We start from the raw sequence: 18,971 nt of genomic DNA on the forward strand, positions 1-18,971 counted from the left end.
TGGTGGTACCAGATTCATTGAGGTCGCGCAGCAGGGTATCGCTGCTCTCGTGCCCCAGCTTGCTTCAGCAGGACCTGTAACAAAGACACAACATGCGATGACAAGATTTTGCTGCGCTTTATTGCACATGTTGACGAGAGTACGTCGAAGAGTTTGGTCGGTTGATGATCAGGCGTTGAGTCGTAGCATCACCATCGCCATTTATCGTTGGGCAGATGTCTTCATGTTGATTCAAGGTCAACCCCACATTGATTAAGCGTAGCGACCGAGCGTTAGCCACACCGGAGTACGAGCTTGCGAGTACGTAGGTGAGGCGTCAGCGAGGGAGTGAAGCTCTATACCAGCCCTCAACTAGCCTTGGCGCCCGCTCTGATTGATCAACTTTCAAGTTTTAGGGTCACGTGACCTACCGCACTGTGCCTGTTGGCGAACTCGCAAACATATACTCGTCGCTAACGCCTATGTCGTCGTATAATAAGCACTGTACGTCGGGTAGCGGTAGCGTGGATCGCACGCTACTTTGCAGTCTAGAAGGGTTGGTAGAGAGCTCCACTCCGCTACGCTTACCTTTGGAGGTTCACAACCGCCAACAGCACATTTTTGATGCCCACTCTCCACTGCCTGCTTGCCTGCGCATCTTTCGTTCGTATCGTGCCCTTGTTGCTTCCTCATCGCACGCGTCGCTTCCTCTCACTCATCCCTCGGTCGACGCGATCGGACTCGTACAGGCACTCCGGAAGTGTGAAGAAAAGAAAAGGAGACGTCTCGCCACCAAACCCGGACGATTCTATATTCTTCACAGACTGTGGCTGAGCAAACGAGGCCTAACCGCTTAGAACTAGTCGAAACCTTGTCTGAAAGGCACGTCAGAGTGCCGCCCGCTTCAACAGCGACAGGACCTCTCGATGCGGACGAGGACGTCGCACGTCGCGGAAGGTCCATTGCACACGACAGCATAGCGTGCAGCGAGCAGCAAGCACACTCGCCATTGCACTGCCGCCCGCTCTCCCGTGTCTTGAGCTGCCGCCCGCTCAGCACCGACACCAGGCCAGGCCAACAATATACCGCATCGCACCGCACCCACACCTGCGTGCAAGCTTCTACCAGCAAGCAGAGCGCCCACTATCCCACCACAGACCACATCTCGGGCTGCCCTCATTCTTCCGCCCACGGGACCGCGTACGGCCTGCAGTCCAAGCTCTGCAGCGACCGCGTAGCTGAACTGCCATCCTGCCGTGAGCAGCTCCCGGAAGTCCGCGCAGTGGGCCTGTTTGGAATCACAGCGTTCACGTGCCTCTGCCTCAGGACCGCACATTGACGACTACCGATCTCTCCCGGCCTGAGGTTCGAGCTATCACTACTATCCTAAGACGTCCCACGCCGCCGCCCGCCCGCACAGGACAGCAACACCGCCACCATGAACGACGACACGGCCATGCACGAGATCCGCAAGAAGATCGATCGCGAAAAGGCCATCATCCATGCTGCCAACCAGATGCGGCAGGCGACCAACAACCCAGGAGTCAATGCCAGAGTAGACTCCCAGATACGCGATGCCAGGCGAAATATACAATACTTCGAGCAAACGCTCAACGACCTGACGGCCCGCAAGATGGGCAACGATATGAACAACCTGTCTGTCACTGGCAACGGTGGACCAACACCCCCGCAACATGGCCGAGGTGGGTCTACTGCCTCGGGTCATAACAATGAGCAGGGCTACGGCGGTGGAGGAGGTGACTATGGTGATCCCGGCCCGGGAGGATACAGCATGGGAGGAGCGCCTGGTCTGATGCCTCCAAGAGCGCCATATGCACCTCCCGGGCCTGGAGACCGATCCCCCAGAGCCCGTCCTAACTACAGCAAGCTGGGTAAGCAAGTCAGGTAAGATGTGGAAGTATAGTGGCTAACATTCGACAGATCTTATAAAGTACGACACAGCACATCTCGGACCTCGCATCCAACTCATGTTGTCACAACTCGAGTTCAAGCTCAGCGTGGAAAAGCAGTACAAAGATGGTATCGAGAAGATGGTTCGACTATACCAAATGGAGGGCGACCGCAAGAGCAAGGGCGAAGCTGAGACTCGGAGAATGGAGAGCAACCAGAAAATACAGCTGTTGACAAGAGCACTGCGAAGATATGAGGGTCTTCACGTTGATGTGGAGAATGGCGCAGATGCAGCAGACGATGACAGTCTCGACACGCCCAGTCAGCGCAAGCCATTGAGCGGACACCTATCGGTGAAGATCCACGCTGTCGCCGACGTCGAGCATGCAGCATCTGGTAGATTCGCCAGAGGTCCGGATACCTTCGTCATCATGAAAGTTGAGGATGCTTTTAAGGGCAGGACGAAGGCCACAAAGACTGATCGATGGACGGACGAGCAGCACGAGTTCGATGTCGACAAGGCCAACGAGATCGAGTTCACAGTATACGACAAGTCAAGCGGCGATCTACCGACTCCCATAGGATTATTGTGGATTCGTCTCTCTGACCTCGTGGACGAGATCAGACGAAAGAGGATTGAGACCGAGTTCAACCAGGCTGGATGGAAGACGGCTGAGCAGATGGACGGCGGACAGCCACGTCCAGATTTGCAATTCCAGCCGCCGCCCGGATCATCCCACGGCGGGGGACAAGGCGGGTCTACTGCTGCAGCGGCTGGAGGTCCTGCAGGTTCTGGGTTGGCTCCACAAACTGGCCCTGTCTACGTCGATGCATGGTTCTCCCTTGAGCCCGTTGGACGCATACAACTCACACTCGGCTTCGTCAAGCAGGTCAAGGATCGCAGGCCATACGATGTCGGTCTTGGGCGCAAAGGCGCTCTTCGTCAGAAGAAAGAGGAGGTTGTCGAGCAGTATGGCCACAAGTTCACGGTCCAGACTTTCTACAACATCATGCGATGCGCGCTTTGCGGCGACTTCCTCAAATACACAGCTGGCATGCAGTGTGCGGATTGCAAGTACACCTGTCATCAGAAATGCTATCAGAAAGTGGTTACGAAGTGCATCAGCAAATCCAATGCAGAGACGGATCCGGACGAAGAGAAGATCAACCACCGCATACCGCACAGGTTCGAGGCTTTCAGCAACATGAGTGCCAACTGGTGCTGTCACTGTGGTTACATATTGCCAGTTGGCCGGAAGCAGTCGAGGAGGTGTACAGAGTGCAAGCTCTCGTGTCACGCCAACTGTGTGCATTTCGTGCCAGACTTCTGCGGCATGAGCATGGAAAGCGCGAACCAGATCTTGCTCGAGTTGAAGAAGACGAAGACCAGCCGGATGCTGCAGAACAGCTCAAAGCTTAGGCCGCCTGGCGCTGCAGCTCAAGGTCGACCGACGCCGCCGCCACAATCGCAAAGCTTTGCGCCGTCGGCGGATCACCAGGATCACACCAAGAGAGACGACAGCGTGAGGACGCAGGACCGCTTCTCGTATGGCAAGGAGCGTATGTCGGACTCGTATGAACAGCCACCTAGGACATCTTCGTTCGGACCACCAGGCGGCTCATCGTCTCTGGATGCTGCCAAGGCTTCCATGACCCCTGGCGGATCAACGCCTCCGTCTCCTGAGACGACACATCGACCACCAGCCCAGCGTCAGCAATCATCTCAATCTGCTTCGGCGGCTGCGGCGGCCGCCGCACTTGCAGGAAAGCGTGGCAATGGGCAGGACGCACAGCGACCTCCGTATGCAGCTAGAGGCTCGACAGACTACGCTCAGCAACAGTCGCGACAGTCTGGAGGCTATGCGGATGGTTACAACGAGAGTAAGAGACTCGCAGGATCATCGCAGCAGCCCTCACAGTCGTCATATAACCCTGCGGACTACGCAGCCGTCTCAGGATACACAGCACAACCTTCTTACCAACAGCACGTCACACCGCCGGCGCCACCAGCTAAGAGCAGCTACCAACCAGTACCTCAGGTCCAAGTACCGCAGACACCTCCGCCACAACCGCCTACTCCGGCGCAACAGACGACTGTCTCCGTCACTGCGCCCGTCGTTGAAGAGCGCAAGCCAGCTCCTCCGGCTAACACCGCAGGTACTGGACGTCGCATTGGTCTGGATCACTTCAACTTCCTTGCCGTTCTTGGTAAGGGCAATTTCGGAAAGGTCATGCTTGCCGAGACCAAGACCACCAAGCAGCTGTATGCGATCAAGGTGCTTAAGAAGGAGTTCATTATTGAGAATGATGAGGTCGAGAGCACGCGGTCAGAGAAGCGCGTCTTCTTGATAGCGAATAAGGAGCGTCATCCCTTCCTGCTGAACTTGCACGCCTGTTTCCAGACCGAGACAAGAGTGTACTTCGTCATGGAGTACATCATGGGTGGTGATCTGATGTTGCACATCCAGCGAGGACAGTTCGGAACGAAGCGCGCTCAGTTCTACGCCGCCGAGGTTTGTCTGGCACTCAAGTACTTCCACGAGAATGGCGTTATATATCGAGACTTGAAGCTCGACAACATAATGTTGACTCTGGACGGCCATATCAAGATTGGTGACTTCGGTCTTTGCAAAGAAGATATGTGGTACGGCTCGACGACTGGCACTTTCTGTGGTACTCCTGAATTTATGGCACCAGAGATCCTGCTGGACAAGAAGTACGGCCGCGCAGTCGACTGGTGGGCATTCGGCGTCCTGATCTACCAAATGCTGCTCCAACAGTCACCATTTCGAGGTGAGGACGAGGATGAGATTTATGATGCCATTCTTGCGGATGAGCCTCTGTACCCAATCCACATGCCTCGGGATAGCGTTTCGATTCTACAGAAATTGCTTACTCGAGAGCCGGAGCTCAGATTGGGATCTGGACCTACTGATGCGCAGGAAATCATGAGCCATGCTTTCTTCCGAAACATCAACTGGGAAGACATCTTCCACAAGCGCGTGCCGCCGCCATTTTTGCCCACGGTCAAGGGCAGAGCTGATACGAGCAACTTCGATTCTGAATTTACGAGCGTCACACCAGTGTTGACTCCAGTCCAGTCTGGTAAGTTATCGTCCCACCACCCGTCATGTCGATATCTGCTAACGACTTTACAGTTCTTTCACAAGCAATGCAAGAAGAGTTCCGAGGCTTCTCGTACTCTGCAGACTTCATTTGAGCGAGTTGAGATTGAGAGTTGCAAGATTGCCATTCCGTCGTTTCGAGAGAGGAAAAAAGTTGAAAGCAGAATAGGATGAGCACGGTCATTGAGATACCCCTGGTAGACCGTCGACGTAGTCAAACGTAACATGAAGATGCTAGGCGCCCGCGAGAGCTTGCGAGAGAGAAGGAGTTTGAGAAATCTTGGTAAACACGGCTTCTTTGCTTTCGCTTGGCGAGGGTAAGATGAGATGAGATGGGAGGTGTAGAGTATGATGGATGAGGTGCACCATGAATGATGGCAGCAGAGCTGCATAATGGATAGAGAATGAGCATTTAGGTGACAGTAATAGAGTTATCGCTGATGTTCAGGCATTTCTTCTGCCCTCAACACGATTCCGAGAGACTGCTGGGTGTGGTTCAACGTTATCAACCTCGACGTACCGAGATACGATGGGGAGTCTGGGCTTCTGTTACCAGAGTTGGTGGTGCTGGTCCCGATCGACTACTGCGATTCATCCATGTGTCCCTTCGTGCCAGATGAGCCAATTCCATACGCAGTATGCTAATGGCGGACAATCCCAAAGGTTAGCAAGACGATTACAAAGGGACAATACCACGACCTTCACCTCATCCAAGAGTCAATCCTCGTGATCCCATATGCCAACGGCCAGCCGTTCGAAAGCGTTGCCAGACTCCGGCACAAGCCGTGGAAACTCGCGAAAGCTGAAACGCGAGCAAGTGAGCAGCATTTGTATGGCGGCTTCACCAAAAGTCCGCTCACATTGCGCTGCCGCTTCTCCTCAACCTCACATGAGCTTCTTCTGTACCCATTCCTTGCTCTTCTTCAGCTTTATTCCTACTTGACTCCACCATCCTCAACCACAACCACTTCCTCTACCAACCATCTAACCACCGGACCAAAGCTCAACCACATCCAAGAACGTAACACACAGACTTATCATCCCTAATAACACCCTAACCATCGCCAACATCCACTACAATGGCCACCCCAAACCTCGGAGCTCGTCACACTGAGCTGCTTCAAGCCGTCGTCAAGAACATGAGCTCGGCCGTAGTATGCTGTAGCATGTCCAGGTCTTTCGATCACAAGCTGACCGACCGATAGATCGACTGGACCGCTGTCGCTGCTGATGCCAACTGCAGCACCCCCAAGTACGCCCGTGATCAGTGGGCCGTCATTCGTACCAAGCTGGGCTGTACTGCTACCAAGGACGAGGGCGCCACTCCCAAGAAGAAGGCGACTCCGAAGCGTAAGGCTGGTGAGTCGATTGCTTTACCGGATTGAGGTTGGTGGGGATGCTGACTTCTTTGTGTGTAGCTGGTGAGAGTGGTGGCAGTGCTAAGAAGAAGGGTAAGAAGGACACTGGTGGAGAGGAGAAAGACAATGACGAGGTCACCAAGAGCCCAGTCAAGGCTGAGCTGGACAGTGGTGATGAGGAGCTTGTCTAGGTACATGAGTGCGAGAGCACTGGCGATGCAGCCGATAGGGCCGCGCGAGCTTCGAGATTGGAGCTTGATATGAAATGATGCGTGGAGTGCTGCGTGTCTGATATCTTGATCCGCCGGGAGCTGCACAGTGCTCTTGACTGGGAGTACGGGACCTGTGATGCTGGGACGGGAGCCTGAGGTTCAAAAGCGAAACTGAGCTTGAGAGGCAGGAGAGTGTCATGAGATAACTTCTGGATCAAGTCAGACCCAGCAGTACCTGTCCTCAAACCTAGAACCCAATCTCCATCTCCCACGCCACACCCATAGCAAGCAAACTCGCCAACGCGGCCATCACGAAGTTCACCCCATTGTTCGACAACAGATCCCTCCCGATCTTGACCCTACTCCCATCCCTTTTCACAAGAACCCTCTGCCCACCATGTCCCTCCACAACTTTCCCGCTTCCCTTGTCCGTCACCGTAACCTGTACCAAAGCTCCCAGCACCGAGTCAATCACACTCCCCGCCAACCCACTAACCATCAATAACACACTCGCCCTCGCATTGGCCTGAACCCTCGGCTCCGCTAGAAACAGCGCCACGCTCGCCACCAGAGTCAAGAGAGCGGAGCCTAGAGCTCCATACTTCAGTCCATCCACCGTGATGCCGCCATTCGTCCCCTTTGGTACCTTTCGCCACGGCGCCGTTACCATGAAGGGCTGCTCTTCGGACAGGATTCCAAGTTCCGACGAGAATGTGTCGGCTGCCACGGCGGCGTATTGGGCGATGATGCCGATAGGTAGCAGCTTCTGAATGACAGGGAAGTAGGGACCCGCGGTCATGGAGATGTGGGAAGAGATGAAGGGGGTGCTAGTGAGGAGGTAGGTGTGGGCTAGGATTAGGATGCTGGCAAAACCGGAGTTGGCGAAGACCTGGGCTGAGGTGCGGGCGCCTTCGCCGCCCTGACCACCTGTAGCTGACTGTGTCAAGGACGCTTTCTTGTCGTGACCGATCTAGGAGGTTGTCAGTATGAGAAGTTCAAAGATGACGTGGGCAATGGTAGTGCTGTAGGAGATAGTGCAACAGGTTGACATATGCAACAAGAGATCGAAGGATGCTTCCGATCTCTATTGCAGCGCATCGAAATTATCAACAGCTTGATGTTGCAGTTCATGCTTGGAGAATACATTCGCCATTTCCCTCTCAGAGGAAAGCAATGGCTCTTCGCAATGGTGCGCGCGGAAGGACCACGAGCAGGAAAGGACCCAACATACCTTCGTCACCACAGTCCCAAAGAAGAAGAACAAGGTCAACAGCCAGAAGAACGCCGGCCAAGGGTGGACCATATGGATGAAGGCGACCAAAATACCAGCCGCGATGCCTCCTGGCGTCAGCTTCTTCTTGGTGATGGCGAATGTGACCAGGCCGATGGTGGCTGTGACTTGGGAGACATGTGTCTTGGCGAACATCGCTACGTCGATAGTTTGGAGGTCCATGATGAGAGAAGAATTTTGGATTGTGTTGGTAGGAGAAAGAAGTTCGAGTTGTGAAGAGACGTCGATGTTGCTCTGTTTAGTGCTATGCCACGTGCAAGGGTCGGAGTGGGTTCCGCAGCCAGTAGGAAAGAGCTATGACGGAAGGGCTCACATATAGCATGTTCTGGTTGAGAATGTCGGATGTCACAGATAGATACAGATCAACATAAGGGCAGCATATGCTAAGGCTTAGTAGTCGATCTAAGTCAATTTCGACCACCTCGCTAGTCAATCTCATGCATATCCGTGGACAATCGAAGTGACCAAGTGAAAATCCAAGCCCAGCGTGCTATAGTCCCCAGCCGATGACTATACCGTACCGTCTATTGGCGCTCTTGATTTCTGCAAGACAACTAGTCCTCAAACCAGCTGCCATGATTGATCCGGCCTACTGGCAAAGGCAACGATCCTTCATCACTGGAAGTGAAGCCACGTACAGTCTGGTCGATGAGCACCACGGGAAAAGCCATCCCATGCACCCAGGCATACATAGCAGAACTCGAAGCCGCATTTGCCTGTAAGATCAGTCAGCACCAAGATGACAGAAGGAGAGTAGCTCGGGCACTCACATGTCATGTGGTCACAACCGCTAATCTTTTGTATCCAAGCCTTATACCTGGGACACAACTTCGCTTCACGGCGGAGAAGCTTCTTCGTTGCGCGATCGCCGCCAGCAGTTTCGGCTCGGATGCGAGCCCGATAGTCTTCGCACGTCTCATCGTCGTGCCAGTTGACCACGCATTTCATGCAGTACTGCACAAGGCAGACGCGACAATTGAAGATCGAAGAGTCACCTTGCTCGACGATGTATCCATACGTGCAGTCGGCGTTCGGGCATTCAATGTAGTTTGGGTATTGCTTGAAGTACTCTTGTGTTGCCTTCTCTCGGTACCTATGGCTACATTAGTATCGTTGTGAGAGACTTTCTTGACAGAGCACTTACTGTTCAAGAGTATCGGATCTCGCCACGCTGCTAATTTCTGAACCGACCAAGATGGCTGTACAGGAAGCTTGTGCACACTTGATATTGCTTGTTGCGCGATTCTTCAGTTGCGTAATAAGCCACTGCTGCCAGCAGTCAGTGCAGACATCGTGGTCGTGCGAGTGTGTACGACTCAAGCGTGCAGGAAAGGCTTCGGTGCCTTTCGTGTCGTCGCACACAGTGCAGTGCAGTGCCTGGCCCTGCTTTGCTTCACTTGCCTCGGTGGACCCTGCCGCACTTGTTTGGTAGCCTTGATTAGGTCCGCTTCAGCTTCAGCTTCAGCTTCGCGTTTGCGTTTCTTGGATGAGATGCCATCTGGCTTGCGAGGTATCCACAGCCAGCCTCGCATTGCACAGCCTTTCTCGTACTGCACAGATAGCTCGTATATATCGTCATGTCTGTGGTGCTCGCCTTCGCCTTGCTTGTTAAAGGCCCCCATCTTTGCCTCGCGGCGCATGTACTGCTCCTCTGGCCAATAGTACTTCTAAGGCGCCGAATAGTCAGGGCATGCGGTAAGAGCCTCAACCAGGGCATCACGTGTAACACGAACATGCCCTTCACAGATCGTGTCTCCAATGTGAACGCCCACTCGATATCGGAATCGCGTACTGGCCGTCCCGTTCGTGAGGTGCTTGTCAGCTACTCGTTGTACACCGAGGATAACAGCTTGGTGATGCGTATTTTCAAGCGCTGCTCGTGAAGGAAGATTGTTCATCGTGGCTCCTTGATTTTGTTGCAACAGGGGAGATATGTCGTTCGTTGGGAAAGTGGCCGGCACACAGCTTTTCATCTTTTCGAGTGGTGAGGTGTCAAGACATGCATGTGTCGCATGTTAGTGAAGCCGTCCAAGTAGTGACACATTGTATCGTGTCTAGCGTTCATGGAAAGTCTTGCCTCACTGTCTCATTTCGAGGTCTTAGCTTCAATTCCATTTGACCGAGAATAGTATCGCTATCATAGCGACATACAATACACCAAACGCCATGGGTATCTTCGCTAAGACCGTCTACCAAACGCCACATACCATACCTCACGCTGTCGTCTCGTCAGCACTCGGACATACCATAAACTCTCAAGCCACACTCACCATAAACTCCCACCCCTACTCCCCACCAATCCCATCCCCATCCGCAATCTCCTGCTGCAACACAATCGAATAAACACTCGCCTTCAACAGCGTAAACACCGTGGTCGTCTTCCTCTCCAAACCCCTCAACGCATCCAATATCTCCGCCGAGGGCTTGCTTGCCAAGTCTGACAGGACGTTGCTTAACTATGGTCAATGTCAGCACTGCTTCTCCCCACTCACTGTAGACTTGAGCTCGCTTCGCTTCGCTGACATACATCATCAAGATTGCCAACAAGCTTCGCATACTCGTCCAGAACTTCCTGCTCAAGAGGCGTGAGACTGTCTTCAGGGTCTTCAGGCTTGTTGGTGTTCGCGCGAGGGTTTGGAGTGTTGGGGCCGTAGTCTATTATGTCGTCGTCCATTGTGGCAGCTTGAGCGTTTGATAGTATGTTGTGTTGGATGAAGTCGAAACAGTCAGTCGCGCTTGTTAAGACGCACTTCGCGGTGTCACGTGGGAAATGACATCACCAACATCTTCAGTGCAAGAGGTAAAGAAAAGGGATCTGCGTCAATAGATACGGCGGATGGAAAGAATGCTGTCTCATTTCGTCCTCATGCGTTCAGTCGGTCAGTCAGTAAATGAAGGCCCAAGGTCCCGCCGATCGGCCTCGTCACGATCAAACTCCCGCTCCGTGAACGCCGTCCCTCTGTGCAATATTTACAATGCTCCTCTCAATGCGATACGACTCTCTCTCTCTCAACTCGGCCACAATACGAAGTGCCGTTCAGCATGTCTTATGGGTGCCAAGGCAGTTCAGCTTATAGCCCTCGTCGCCCCTCCTTGTGCTCGCGCGCCAATGCTACCGATGACCATTGCCGTGAGGCTCTTCATCAATAATAGCGTGTTCGTCGCCCTCGTGATGTAAAGTGACACTGTTGAATTCCTCGAACGGATCTGCAATCTCGCCTCCTGGAGTTTCAAGTCCAGAGTCGAGAGGCACGCCTTTCATCTTGCTGGCAGGCGTAGCGAAGCCCTTGTTGATGCCAGTCACAGCACCATTCCCGAGATCGACACTGTGGCTTTCTTTGACATTTCTGAAGTTGATAGTGTCGACGCCGCGACCTTGATTAGGTACGATCGGCGGCTTCATGTGTCGAAGTAATGCCCATGATGTCGAGCGGAAGAATGGATGCGTCTTCACATCAGATGCTCCTGCGCGCGAACCGAGTCGACGGAGTTCATCTTTGATGAGCAGTTTTCTAATGAGCGACTTGCAAAGACTAGGTGTATATGTCAGCGGAATCATGTGGTACGGGTACTTCAACACTCACTTGGAAATATTGGGCGCTCCAGATCCTTCGGGAAATGGCACTTCGTCCCTCAAGATGTTGGCAAAAGTGGCATTCCTGTTCTTGCCCTTGAAAGGCGTCGTGCCGAACAGCATTTCGTAGATCAAGATACCAAGCGTCCACCAGTCCACAGCACTCGTGTGCCCGCATCCTTTGATCACTTCGGGAGCGATGTATTCCTCCGTACCGACAAAAGAGTTCGTCCGGAAGTTGGCAATGCAGCTCTTGGTGTCGATCGTTGGCATATTGCTGGGGTTGGGGTTGCTGGAAATGCCACCACTCGCATTGCGCCCACCAGCAAGGATCATGCCAGGAGCACCTCCCGGATCAGATTGCTTGGACAAATCGAAGTCCGAAAGCATTATGTGGCCAGATTGATGGAGCAAGATGTCTGTACAACGTCAGTATTTTCCTCAGCACTTCACCGGGTGGTGGACTCACTCTCGGGCTTCAGATCTCGGTAGATGAACCCCATCAAATGCAGGTACTCCAGAGCTGCGGTCACTTCTGCTGCATAGAAACGTGCCGCATCTTCGTCTACACACTTGTTCGGTCTCGTCTGCAACGCTCGGAAGAACTCGCCTCCACTGCAGTACTCCATGCACAAGTATAGGTGATCCTCAGACTGGAAGGAATGGTAGAGGGTAACGATGAAAGGATGGTTGCTCGTGGCCAGAATCTCCTGCTCGGCAAGTGCACGCTTGATCTTGTTTCGTTTGATCATCTCCTTCTTCGATAGGACTGCACATGCTGTTAGCTGGACACTTGAGCCAGAACTTTGAGCTGCGCTTACCTTTCATAGCGTATAGTCTCGTGCTCTTCTTTTCTCTGACCAGGTATACCTTTCCAACATCACCCTTTCCAATGAGTTTGATCTTGTCGAAACTGCTAGGGCCAACCTCCACATTACGGACCTTGATGCTGTTGCTGCTGTATGTCCTCCTGAATGCGATACTGTTGCGCAGTTTCCCGGGTGTTACGGGGCCGTTGATACCAGGCACTGGCAGTAAGTCGCCATTGGTAGGCACAGTCTCCATCATGCTCAAAGCGCTGGCATTACTATGCTGGCCAACCTTAGACGGCGGGGTAGCATCCTGTTCCGCTGTGTCTGGTCTGCTGTCTCCGCTTCCACTGCCACTGCCTTTACTAATCTTGAACAGACCTTGTGCGTTGGGTGCGCTGGCGACCCTTCTCAACTTTCTGGCTAGCTCCTCTTTCCCATTTAAACCATGAGCATCTTGGCCATTGCCATTCTTCGTGCTCTTCTTCGACAAGGATGGTGAGTCAGGAGGGGTACCCGGTATACTGCTGTCGTCGTGGTGTCGCAATGCAGGAGGGCCTTGATGCTGGAAGTACGGGTTCGCATGTGCGGTGGGGCTCATACCATCGTCCAGCGGGTTCCCCTCAGAAGCAACGGTAGTACTTCTGGTGCGTGCTATGTGTGGGATGAAGCGGGAATTACGCAGGCTGCTCTTGTTATGCTGCGATTGAGGTGTCCTGGAGCCATCGTTCTGAGCATCGCCATGCAGCGAGCCCTTCTCGGAGTTAGGGTGGGAGCCGTCGTGCTTGCTGCTGTTGATGCGGAAGAAGTTCTTGATCTTCTGGCCGGTGGTGTTGTTCATCTTGCCATTGCTGTTCACGCTCGCACCGCTGAAGACTCGCTTGTTGGTGGGATCGGATGTGACAGCGGAAGGCATGCTGGCGGTGATGCAACTGCACCCGCCGCTACTAACGTCGGCCAGCCAGGATGTGTGGATGTTGGTGCGGAAGAGGAAACGTATCTGGTGGAGAGGATGCAATGGTAAGGCGAGGTGAGGATTCCTGCTCGCAAGCTTTAGTCTCAGTGTCTGTGAGCACGGTCTGTTTGGGAGATAAGCCGCGACTACACTGGACAGTGCTGTGCAGGTGAGGGATGCAGCAACGTGTGTGGCGTCTGGACCTTTGCCGAAGCGGCGGATCCCGTCGAGATTCAACTGGTGTTGTCAACAATCTGTTGATGGCTGCTTCTTCGACACTTTGCTGAGCTGATGTCCATTTGGTGACGTTGCACCGCACGACTCAGCCTCAATGCTGGATAAGGTAGTGCTGCACTTACAAGTCCAAGGGTCCAGCCAGACATGCACGTTTGTTATTTGTTGCTCTCTCCTGCCACGCTTATGACCACTCATCTCCTGGACCTTCCCTGTCGCTGTCATCACAAGCGACCGCTCGCCATCGAGTTGCCCGGCCACCTGATCGGTCACTGCGAGAGCGTCTCTACGCGACGGCGACGGCCAAGCGCACCACGTCCACTGCAGCCGTCTGAAGGCGAGGAGGCGATCCGACAACTCCGCTTTGTCGCGGCGGCTCACTTCCCCCTGAAACTCGCAGACACGACAGGCTCGCCCGCTCAGGCGTGAAACAAGCTCGCAGCCCGGTGCGACTCTGTGCTTTGACTCCGAAGCCAATCGCCACGATGCTCGGACATCCGGACTGCAGATGTGAAGTCTGCACTCTGCAGCGACTTCATCGCTCCTGCTCAGCCTGCACTTGTTTTCGGGTCAGCGAGCTTAGCAGCGCGATGCAACACCAGGCAGGGAGATTAGAGAAGCGCAGCTATTCCTGTCACCACCGGTCATGTACTGCATCTAGACGGCATGGTGAGACCTGATGTCGAAGCACAGGTAAAGTATCACTTTTTATCTACCAAAGCGTACACTCATAAAGTCATGTCTATCTTACAAGCTTTTCGTCTCCCGTAGACTCCTTCCAGCTCATGACGGCTTGTACGATCAACGCCTAGCAGCTCCTGGGACTGTTACATGCCTTTGCGTTCTTGCGCATATTTCGACGCAGGCCATCGCGGTCGGGCATCACGCCAAATCTGGCCCATCGCTGTATTGCTGCTGAGTGATCTCATACACAGCACCAGCAACCAGAGCCAAAACCAGCAACACCACAATCACCCAAGGCCACCACCATCCAATAGGCTCCCGCTCTCTCTGGCCACCACTCCTCGATCGCCGCACTCCGAATCTGGCAAGCATGCTATTGAAACTGCTCGACTGCTCGCTGCCAGCATCTGAATATGCCTGCCTGAACACCCACTGCCTGTCCCGAGCGTCAAAGGCCATGTATGTGGGCATCGGCTGGTCTTTGTCGATTAGGAGGGGTCGCCGCAAAGTCTGCGCTTCCACGTCTTGCGCCCAGGTCTCGATACGCTGCAACTTTCGCCGTTCAGACCTCGAGAACATCGCATGGTTATGATGGCGTGGCGCTGCGGCGAACTCGGCGGCGAAGGGGTCGGGTTCCAGGTTGTGAGACTGACGCCTGAAAGGAGGCAGTCGGTCACCATCATGATAGGGTGTTTCTGCGGCTTTGCTGTTCGGTTCAGGATGCGTCCTCGGTTCCTGTTCTTGACCGCGTCCCTGATGCAGAGCATGGTGATCGCCATCGTGGCTCTCGCTGCTTTCGCTGGACGATGATGACCACCCCGAGAAAATGCTGCGTGGAGTTCGCTTGTCTCTCGGCGTTTTGGAAGACATACTAAAGTCGAGGTAGCTTCCGAGGATGGCGGATCTGTCGCCATGTTGGACCTCGATCATATCCATGGTATGGCTCATGGTTGCTGAAATGGCAGTAGTGATGGCTGTATCCTGGTCGCCACTGGCAGTATTCTTTCTCCCACAAGTTATGTCGTGAATCCGTGCTAAATGCATCCAGTCTCGCTTCAAGCTCGTGAATCTCGAAACCACAACTCCAGCACATGCAAAGAATAGAACTCCAAAATCAACACACCACATTCCCCACCTCAATCACGCGGCCTCCAGCCCACATATGAACAGTGAGTGGTGTGGTCGCGTGCCTAGCCACCCAGCACGTGGCCACCACAATCCTACCGTCCGCCCGCCCGCCATGGATAGGCGTGTGCCGATTGATGCCGAAAGCAATCAATAAGCGAGGCGTTCTCGCGCGCCCCTGTGTATCTGCAAGAATCCTTGCTAGTCACCTCGATATCAAAGTCATGTCTGGCGTTCCTGCTTTCGAGTGGAGCGGGAACCTCTTCGGCCCGTCTTTATCATTGAAGATCTCCACTGGAGTAGTACAAATGCCCGGAGTACAGACCGAGGAGCGAGCGCATACCGCACACTTTACAGCTCAGCTGATGATCTTGCTGATGTGACTGTACCTCAACTCTCACAAGCCAACATGAGAATGTCCCGAAAGGATCTAAAGTGCAATGTTCTCACCATTGCAACAATATACAAAGATTCTGCCTCTGCCTCAAAGGACTTGTTCGCGCTGTGCTGTGCTTCGCGCGCACGCCATGCATGAGGGTGGGGACAGCGCCCGCCCGCCGCGAACGCCAAAGGCGAACTGTGCCACATGGTTGGGATGCCTGTCCCATGTCCAGACTCTCCCATTAACCTCAAAGCCCAATAGTGCAATGATCAAAAACAAATGGGTATCCAGACCTCAATGTCCACCTAATCGAAAGAACGCCTAAATTTGCTGCAATAATGTGTGGAGCTGCGCTTCGCTGGCTTGCCCCGATGTCGTGTGTCGTGCTTGGTCGTAGCGTCGTGCGCCTCAGTGTGCGCTGCTGTATGCGCTTGCTTAGAGGGCAGCATTGATTGCTGGCGTATGCTCCCGTGCTCAGTGAGCGATGGTAAGCTCGCTAGCTGCCCTTAAATCATAAGAGCGGTATACCATAGACACCGTGGTAAGTCATCTGGAAGACGCCTGTAACATGGTTCGCATAGTGCCTCCTTGGTGCAGAGCATGCGTCGAGCCGTGTATGAGCCAGCAGGTGTGTCGAAAGATCGATCTCCAATCTTCTCTCACTCAATCAATGGCTTCCGCTGGCCTTGTTGCATACATATGCCCAGTGCTCGTAGAGCATTTGGGTCGTTCGCCTTGATGATCATCGCAGCGGGCAGCATCGGGTTGTCAGCAGATATATGAGCTGCATCCTTTGCTGCTTGTTCGATGGCTTCCATTTCTTCCTTACATCCAGCATGGTCGAATGGACAAACGACAATCGGTTGCCGTAGAAGGATATCTCGTGCTGATGATAGCTTGGCCTGGTACAAGGTCAGCAAGCGCGAAAGTAATGGTTAGCACAATCACTCACCCTGACTGTAAGATAGTACTCGATCTTGTACAGCGTGCCAGTCGTCGTGAAGCTGCTAACAGCATACATTGGGTACTCCTTCTTCGGCCGCGGTAGAACGCCTTCATTATCTCGTAGCTCTCGGGCAGGAAACACCAGACCAAGATTCGTAAAGTATCCAGCTTCCGGCATCTTCACACCAACAGACTGCTGATGCTTCGCCAAGGTCTTGACTTTTCTGCTCGGCTCATCACCCTCCGGGTTGAAGATGATCTCTTCGTCTATGCCGACTGTGATGCTTTGTATCGTAACTCGCTTGGCCTTGCTCAGCCAGTCTGGGTTCGGACTAAGCTTGATGTACACCGACACAGGATCCAGCGGTCCATAGCTCCACCTCGGTAAGCTGATGCCCAATGTTACCAAATGGTCTGCCACCTGTTCTGCACTTTCCGGTCGGTTGTACATGCCGAATGTGCTGAGCGTATCGTATCGTGATATGGGCACGGGAAATGGGTACTTCCTCTGTTCCTGGTGTCCTTGCTGTACTGTTACCACGATCTCGTAGAATGTCTCCGCTGCGCGTTTGTCCAGTTGTAAAGATGCAGGCGGTACTTTTCTCGCGATCTCCTCTCCTCCTCTGCCGTAGGGTATGAATATGACGAACGGTAGGTCCATGCACATGACTGGCTCGAACTCTTTCCCGGGCGGACATCGAAACAAGAGCATCTCCTTGCCCACAATATCTGTGATCTCCTTCCGCGACGATGATACCGCTGATCGAAGCACTGAGTCCGCATTGGCGAGGATCGATTCGCGACGCTGTAGTGAGACAGTGACAAGGGAGACGTTCACTGGCGCTGTCCACCCTATTGCTGGCCGGATCTCGACCTTGCCTTCTATCCGTGGCTGTTTGAAGACTTGGTCAGCATGATGCTCTTCGCAAAGACAGCTTGACTATCTCTCTGCCGCGCTCACGTCACTCACTAATGTCGCCGATATGCCTGGATAGCCCACGAGGAAGTTGCTATTGGGTGGGCCCGTCACCCTCACCATGGCAGCCATGCCTGCTGATGTGCGCGCCTAGGCGTATTGTATGTGACTTTGTTGTCGGCATAGGAGCTACGCCATGTAGACACCCAGCCCAGTCCAGCTGTGGATGCGCCGCCTCCACCTCGATGGGTTGTGTTATGATTCGTGTGGCGCTGGGCTTAACAAAAAACGCAAGATCTCGAGGCGCTAGAGTCGCACGTATGTGGGCGTCGTCGTGTGCGAACCAGCGCAGCGAATGGTCTGATGGGCGCGAGGCAAGCTTGGTGTATCGTGAGGTGCGAGGGGGATTGGTCGCTGACTGTCAAAGCATGCACGTTTGGGGCTCGAGCATGGCAATGCGCTATAACACTGTAGTTCGGGTAGAGATGGGCGCTGAGCTTGAAGAGTTTGCTTGTTGGCAGATGTCGTCTGAAGCACAACGTGACGGTCCAGACTGTTGGTGATGTGGTGCAAGGCTGCTGGCTCTGCGACCCCGGCTAGGCGTGGAGATCCCGCCGCCGAGAACCTTGTCTGCCTTAACAGCACTTGCGCGACGAGCTCATCGTCACCTTAGGTTTCCGAGCACAAGTCAGCTGGAGCCTTCAGCCAGTGAGACGCTGCCCGCAATTGTCCGGCCCGGCTGACTCTGACTCCATCTTGCAGAAGATACCGAGCTGGTGGGCCTGGAAGACTAGGTTCTGTCTCACGCTGCATCAGCCTGAGGAAGAGGTAGGCGCGAACGTGGTGTGACAGTATCGCAAATTCCGTCCGATCATGTCGGTCACGCTACACACCAACCTGGGCGACATCAAGCTTGAGCTGTTCTGCCAGGCGTGTCCGAAGACGACGTATAACTTTCTTGCGTTGTGCGCCAGCGGAGGATATGATGGGTCGCCTTTTCACCGCTTGATCCCAAACTTCATGGTGCAAGGAGGAAGCCCTGCATCAGGCAGCACGAAAGAGTCAAAATCTGTGTATGGAGAACTGTTCGAAGATGAGATCAAGCCATCTCTCAAGCACCATGCACGAGGCATCGTGAGCAGTGCAAACAAGGGGCCCGGGACGAATGGCAGTCAGTTCTTCATTACGCTCGCTGCAGCGCCACATCTGGACGGCAAGAACACCGCGTTCGGCAGGGTGCTGGAGGGCTGGGATGTGCTGGATAAGATGGAGGAGATCACGGTGGACAAGAAGAACAGACCCCAGGAGGCTATCAAGATCGAGACAGTACAGATACACGCAAATCCCCTGGCAGATGAGCGATGAAACTATGGGTACCTCTTGAAGGATTCAGCGACATCAGTTGGTGCACGGCGTGGGCACTCGAGGAAGCCTTTGAGATAGCAAGAACTGCCGAATCATGCAATTACTG

At 53.9% G+C, this 18,971-nt stretch overlaps 9 protein-coding genes across 9 annotated transcripts; 3 read left to right on the top strand and 6 right to left on the bottom strand.

The window, feature by feature from the left end:
• Positions 1–1,417: 1,417 nt before the first annotated feature.
• CLAFUR5_11277 (uncharacterized protein) lies at positions 1,418–5,110 on the top strand (the record flags this gene model as incomplete). The annotated part of the gene is made up of 3 exons (XM_047910425.1): positions 1,418–1,871; positions 1,921–4,995; positions 5,049–5,110. The coding sequence occupies 3 exons, from the start codon at positions 1,418–1,420 to the stop codon at positions 5,108–5,110; spliced, it is 3,591 nt and encodes a 1,196-aa protein (XP_047765691.1).
• A 984-nt stretch (positions 5,111–6,094) lies between these two features.
• CLAFUR5_11278 (uncharacterized protein) lies at positions 6,095–6,564 on the top strand (the record flags this gene model as incomplete). The annotated part of the gene is made up of 3 exons (XM_047910426.1): positions 6,095–6,169; positions 6,221–6,374; positions 6,434–6,564. 3 exons carry the CDS (start codon positions 6,095–6,097, stop codon positions 6,562–6,564), a joined length of 360 nt encoding a protein of 119 aa, XP_047765690.1.
• A 268-nt stretch (positions 6,565–6,832) lies between these two features.
• CLAFUR5_11279 (Transmembrane protein 19) lies at positions 6,833–8,038 on the bottom strand (the record flags this gene model as incomplete). The annotated part of the gene is made up of 2 exons (XM_047910427.1): positions 6,833–7,555; positions 7,817–8,038. 2 exons carry the CDS (start codon positions 8,036–8,038, stop codon positions 6,833–6,835), a joined length of 945 nt encoding a protein of 314 aa, XP_047765689.1.
• Positions 8,039–8,430: 392 nt separating this feature from the next.
• Positions 8,431–9,498, bottom strand: CLAFUR5_11280 (E3 ubiquitin-protein ligase; the record flags this gene model as incomplete). Its single annotated transcript, XM_047910428.1, has 5 exons — positions 8,431–8,465; positions 8,515–8,592; positions 8,647–8,969; positions 9,021–9,142; positions 9,298–9,498. 5 exons carry the CDS (start codon positions 9,496–9,498, stop codon positions 8,431–8,433), a joined length of 759 nt encoding a protein of 252 aa, XP_047765273.1.
• A 663-nt stretch (positions 9,499–10,161) lies between these two features.
• CLAFUR5_11281 (DASH complex subunit dad3) lies at positions 10,162–10,550 on the bottom strand (the record flags this gene model as incomplete). The annotated part of the gene is made up of 2 exons (XM_047910429.1): positions 10,162–10,332; positions 10,404–10,550. The coding sequence occupies 2 exons, from the start codon at positions 10,548–10,550 to the stop codon at positions 10,162–10,164; spliced, it is 318 nt and encodes a 105-aa protein (XP_047765274.1).
• Positions 10,551–10,988: 438 nt separating this feature from the next.
• Positions 10,989–13,597, bottom strand: CLAFUR5_11282 (Serine/threonine-protein kinase nrc-2; the record flags this gene model as incomplete). Its single annotated transcript, XM_047910430.1, has 5 exons — positions 10,989–11,409; positions 11,461–11,869; positions 11,920–12,219; positions 12,272–13,451; positions 13,574–13,597. The coding sequence occupies 5 exons, from the start codon at positions 13,595–13,597 to the stop codon at positions 10,989–10,991; spliced, it is 2,334 nt and encodes a 777-aa protein (XP_047765271.1).
• Positions 13,598–14,330: 733 nt separating this feature from the next.
• CLAFUR5_11283 (uncharacterized protein) lies at positions 14,331–15,080 on the bottom strand (the record flags this gene model as incomplete). Its single annotated transcript, XM_047910431.1, has 1 exon — positions 14,331–15,080. The coding sequence occupies one exon, from the start codon at positions 15,078–15,080 to the stop codon at positions 14,331–14,333; it is 750 nt and encodes a 249-aa protein (XP_047765272.1).
• Positions 15,081–16,298: 1,218 nt separating this feature from the next.
• CLAFUR5_11284 (Arrestin family protein 1) lies at positions 16,299–17,632 on the bottom strand (the record flags this gene model as incomplete). The annotated part of the gene is made up of 3 exons (XM_047910432.1): positions 16,299–16,541; positions 16,592–17,476; positions 17,555–17,632. 3 exons carry the CDS (start codon positions 17,630–17,632, stop codon positions 16,299–16,301), a joined length of 1,206 nt encoding a protein of 401 aa, XP_047765269.1.
• Positions 17,633–18,373: 741 nt separating this feature from the next.
• On the top strand, positions 18,374–18,865 carry CLAFUR5_11285 (Peptidyl-prolyl cis-trans isomerase-like 3; the record flags this gene model as incomplete). Its single annotated transcript, XM_047910433.1, has 1 exon — positions 18,374–18,865. One exon carries the CDS (start codon positions 18,374–18,376, stop codon positions 18,863–18,865), a length of 492 nt encoding a protein of 163 aa, XP_047765270.1.
• Between the last annotated feature and the right edge of the window lie 106 nt (positions 18,866–18,971).

Source organism: Fulvia fulva, chromosome 8, assembly GCF_020509005.1.
Source record: "Fulvia fulva chromosome 8, complete sequence".
Taxonomy (NCBI): Eukaryota; Fungi; Ascomycota; class Dothideomycetes; order Mycosphaerellales; family Mycosphaerellaceae; genus Fulvia; species Fulvia fulva.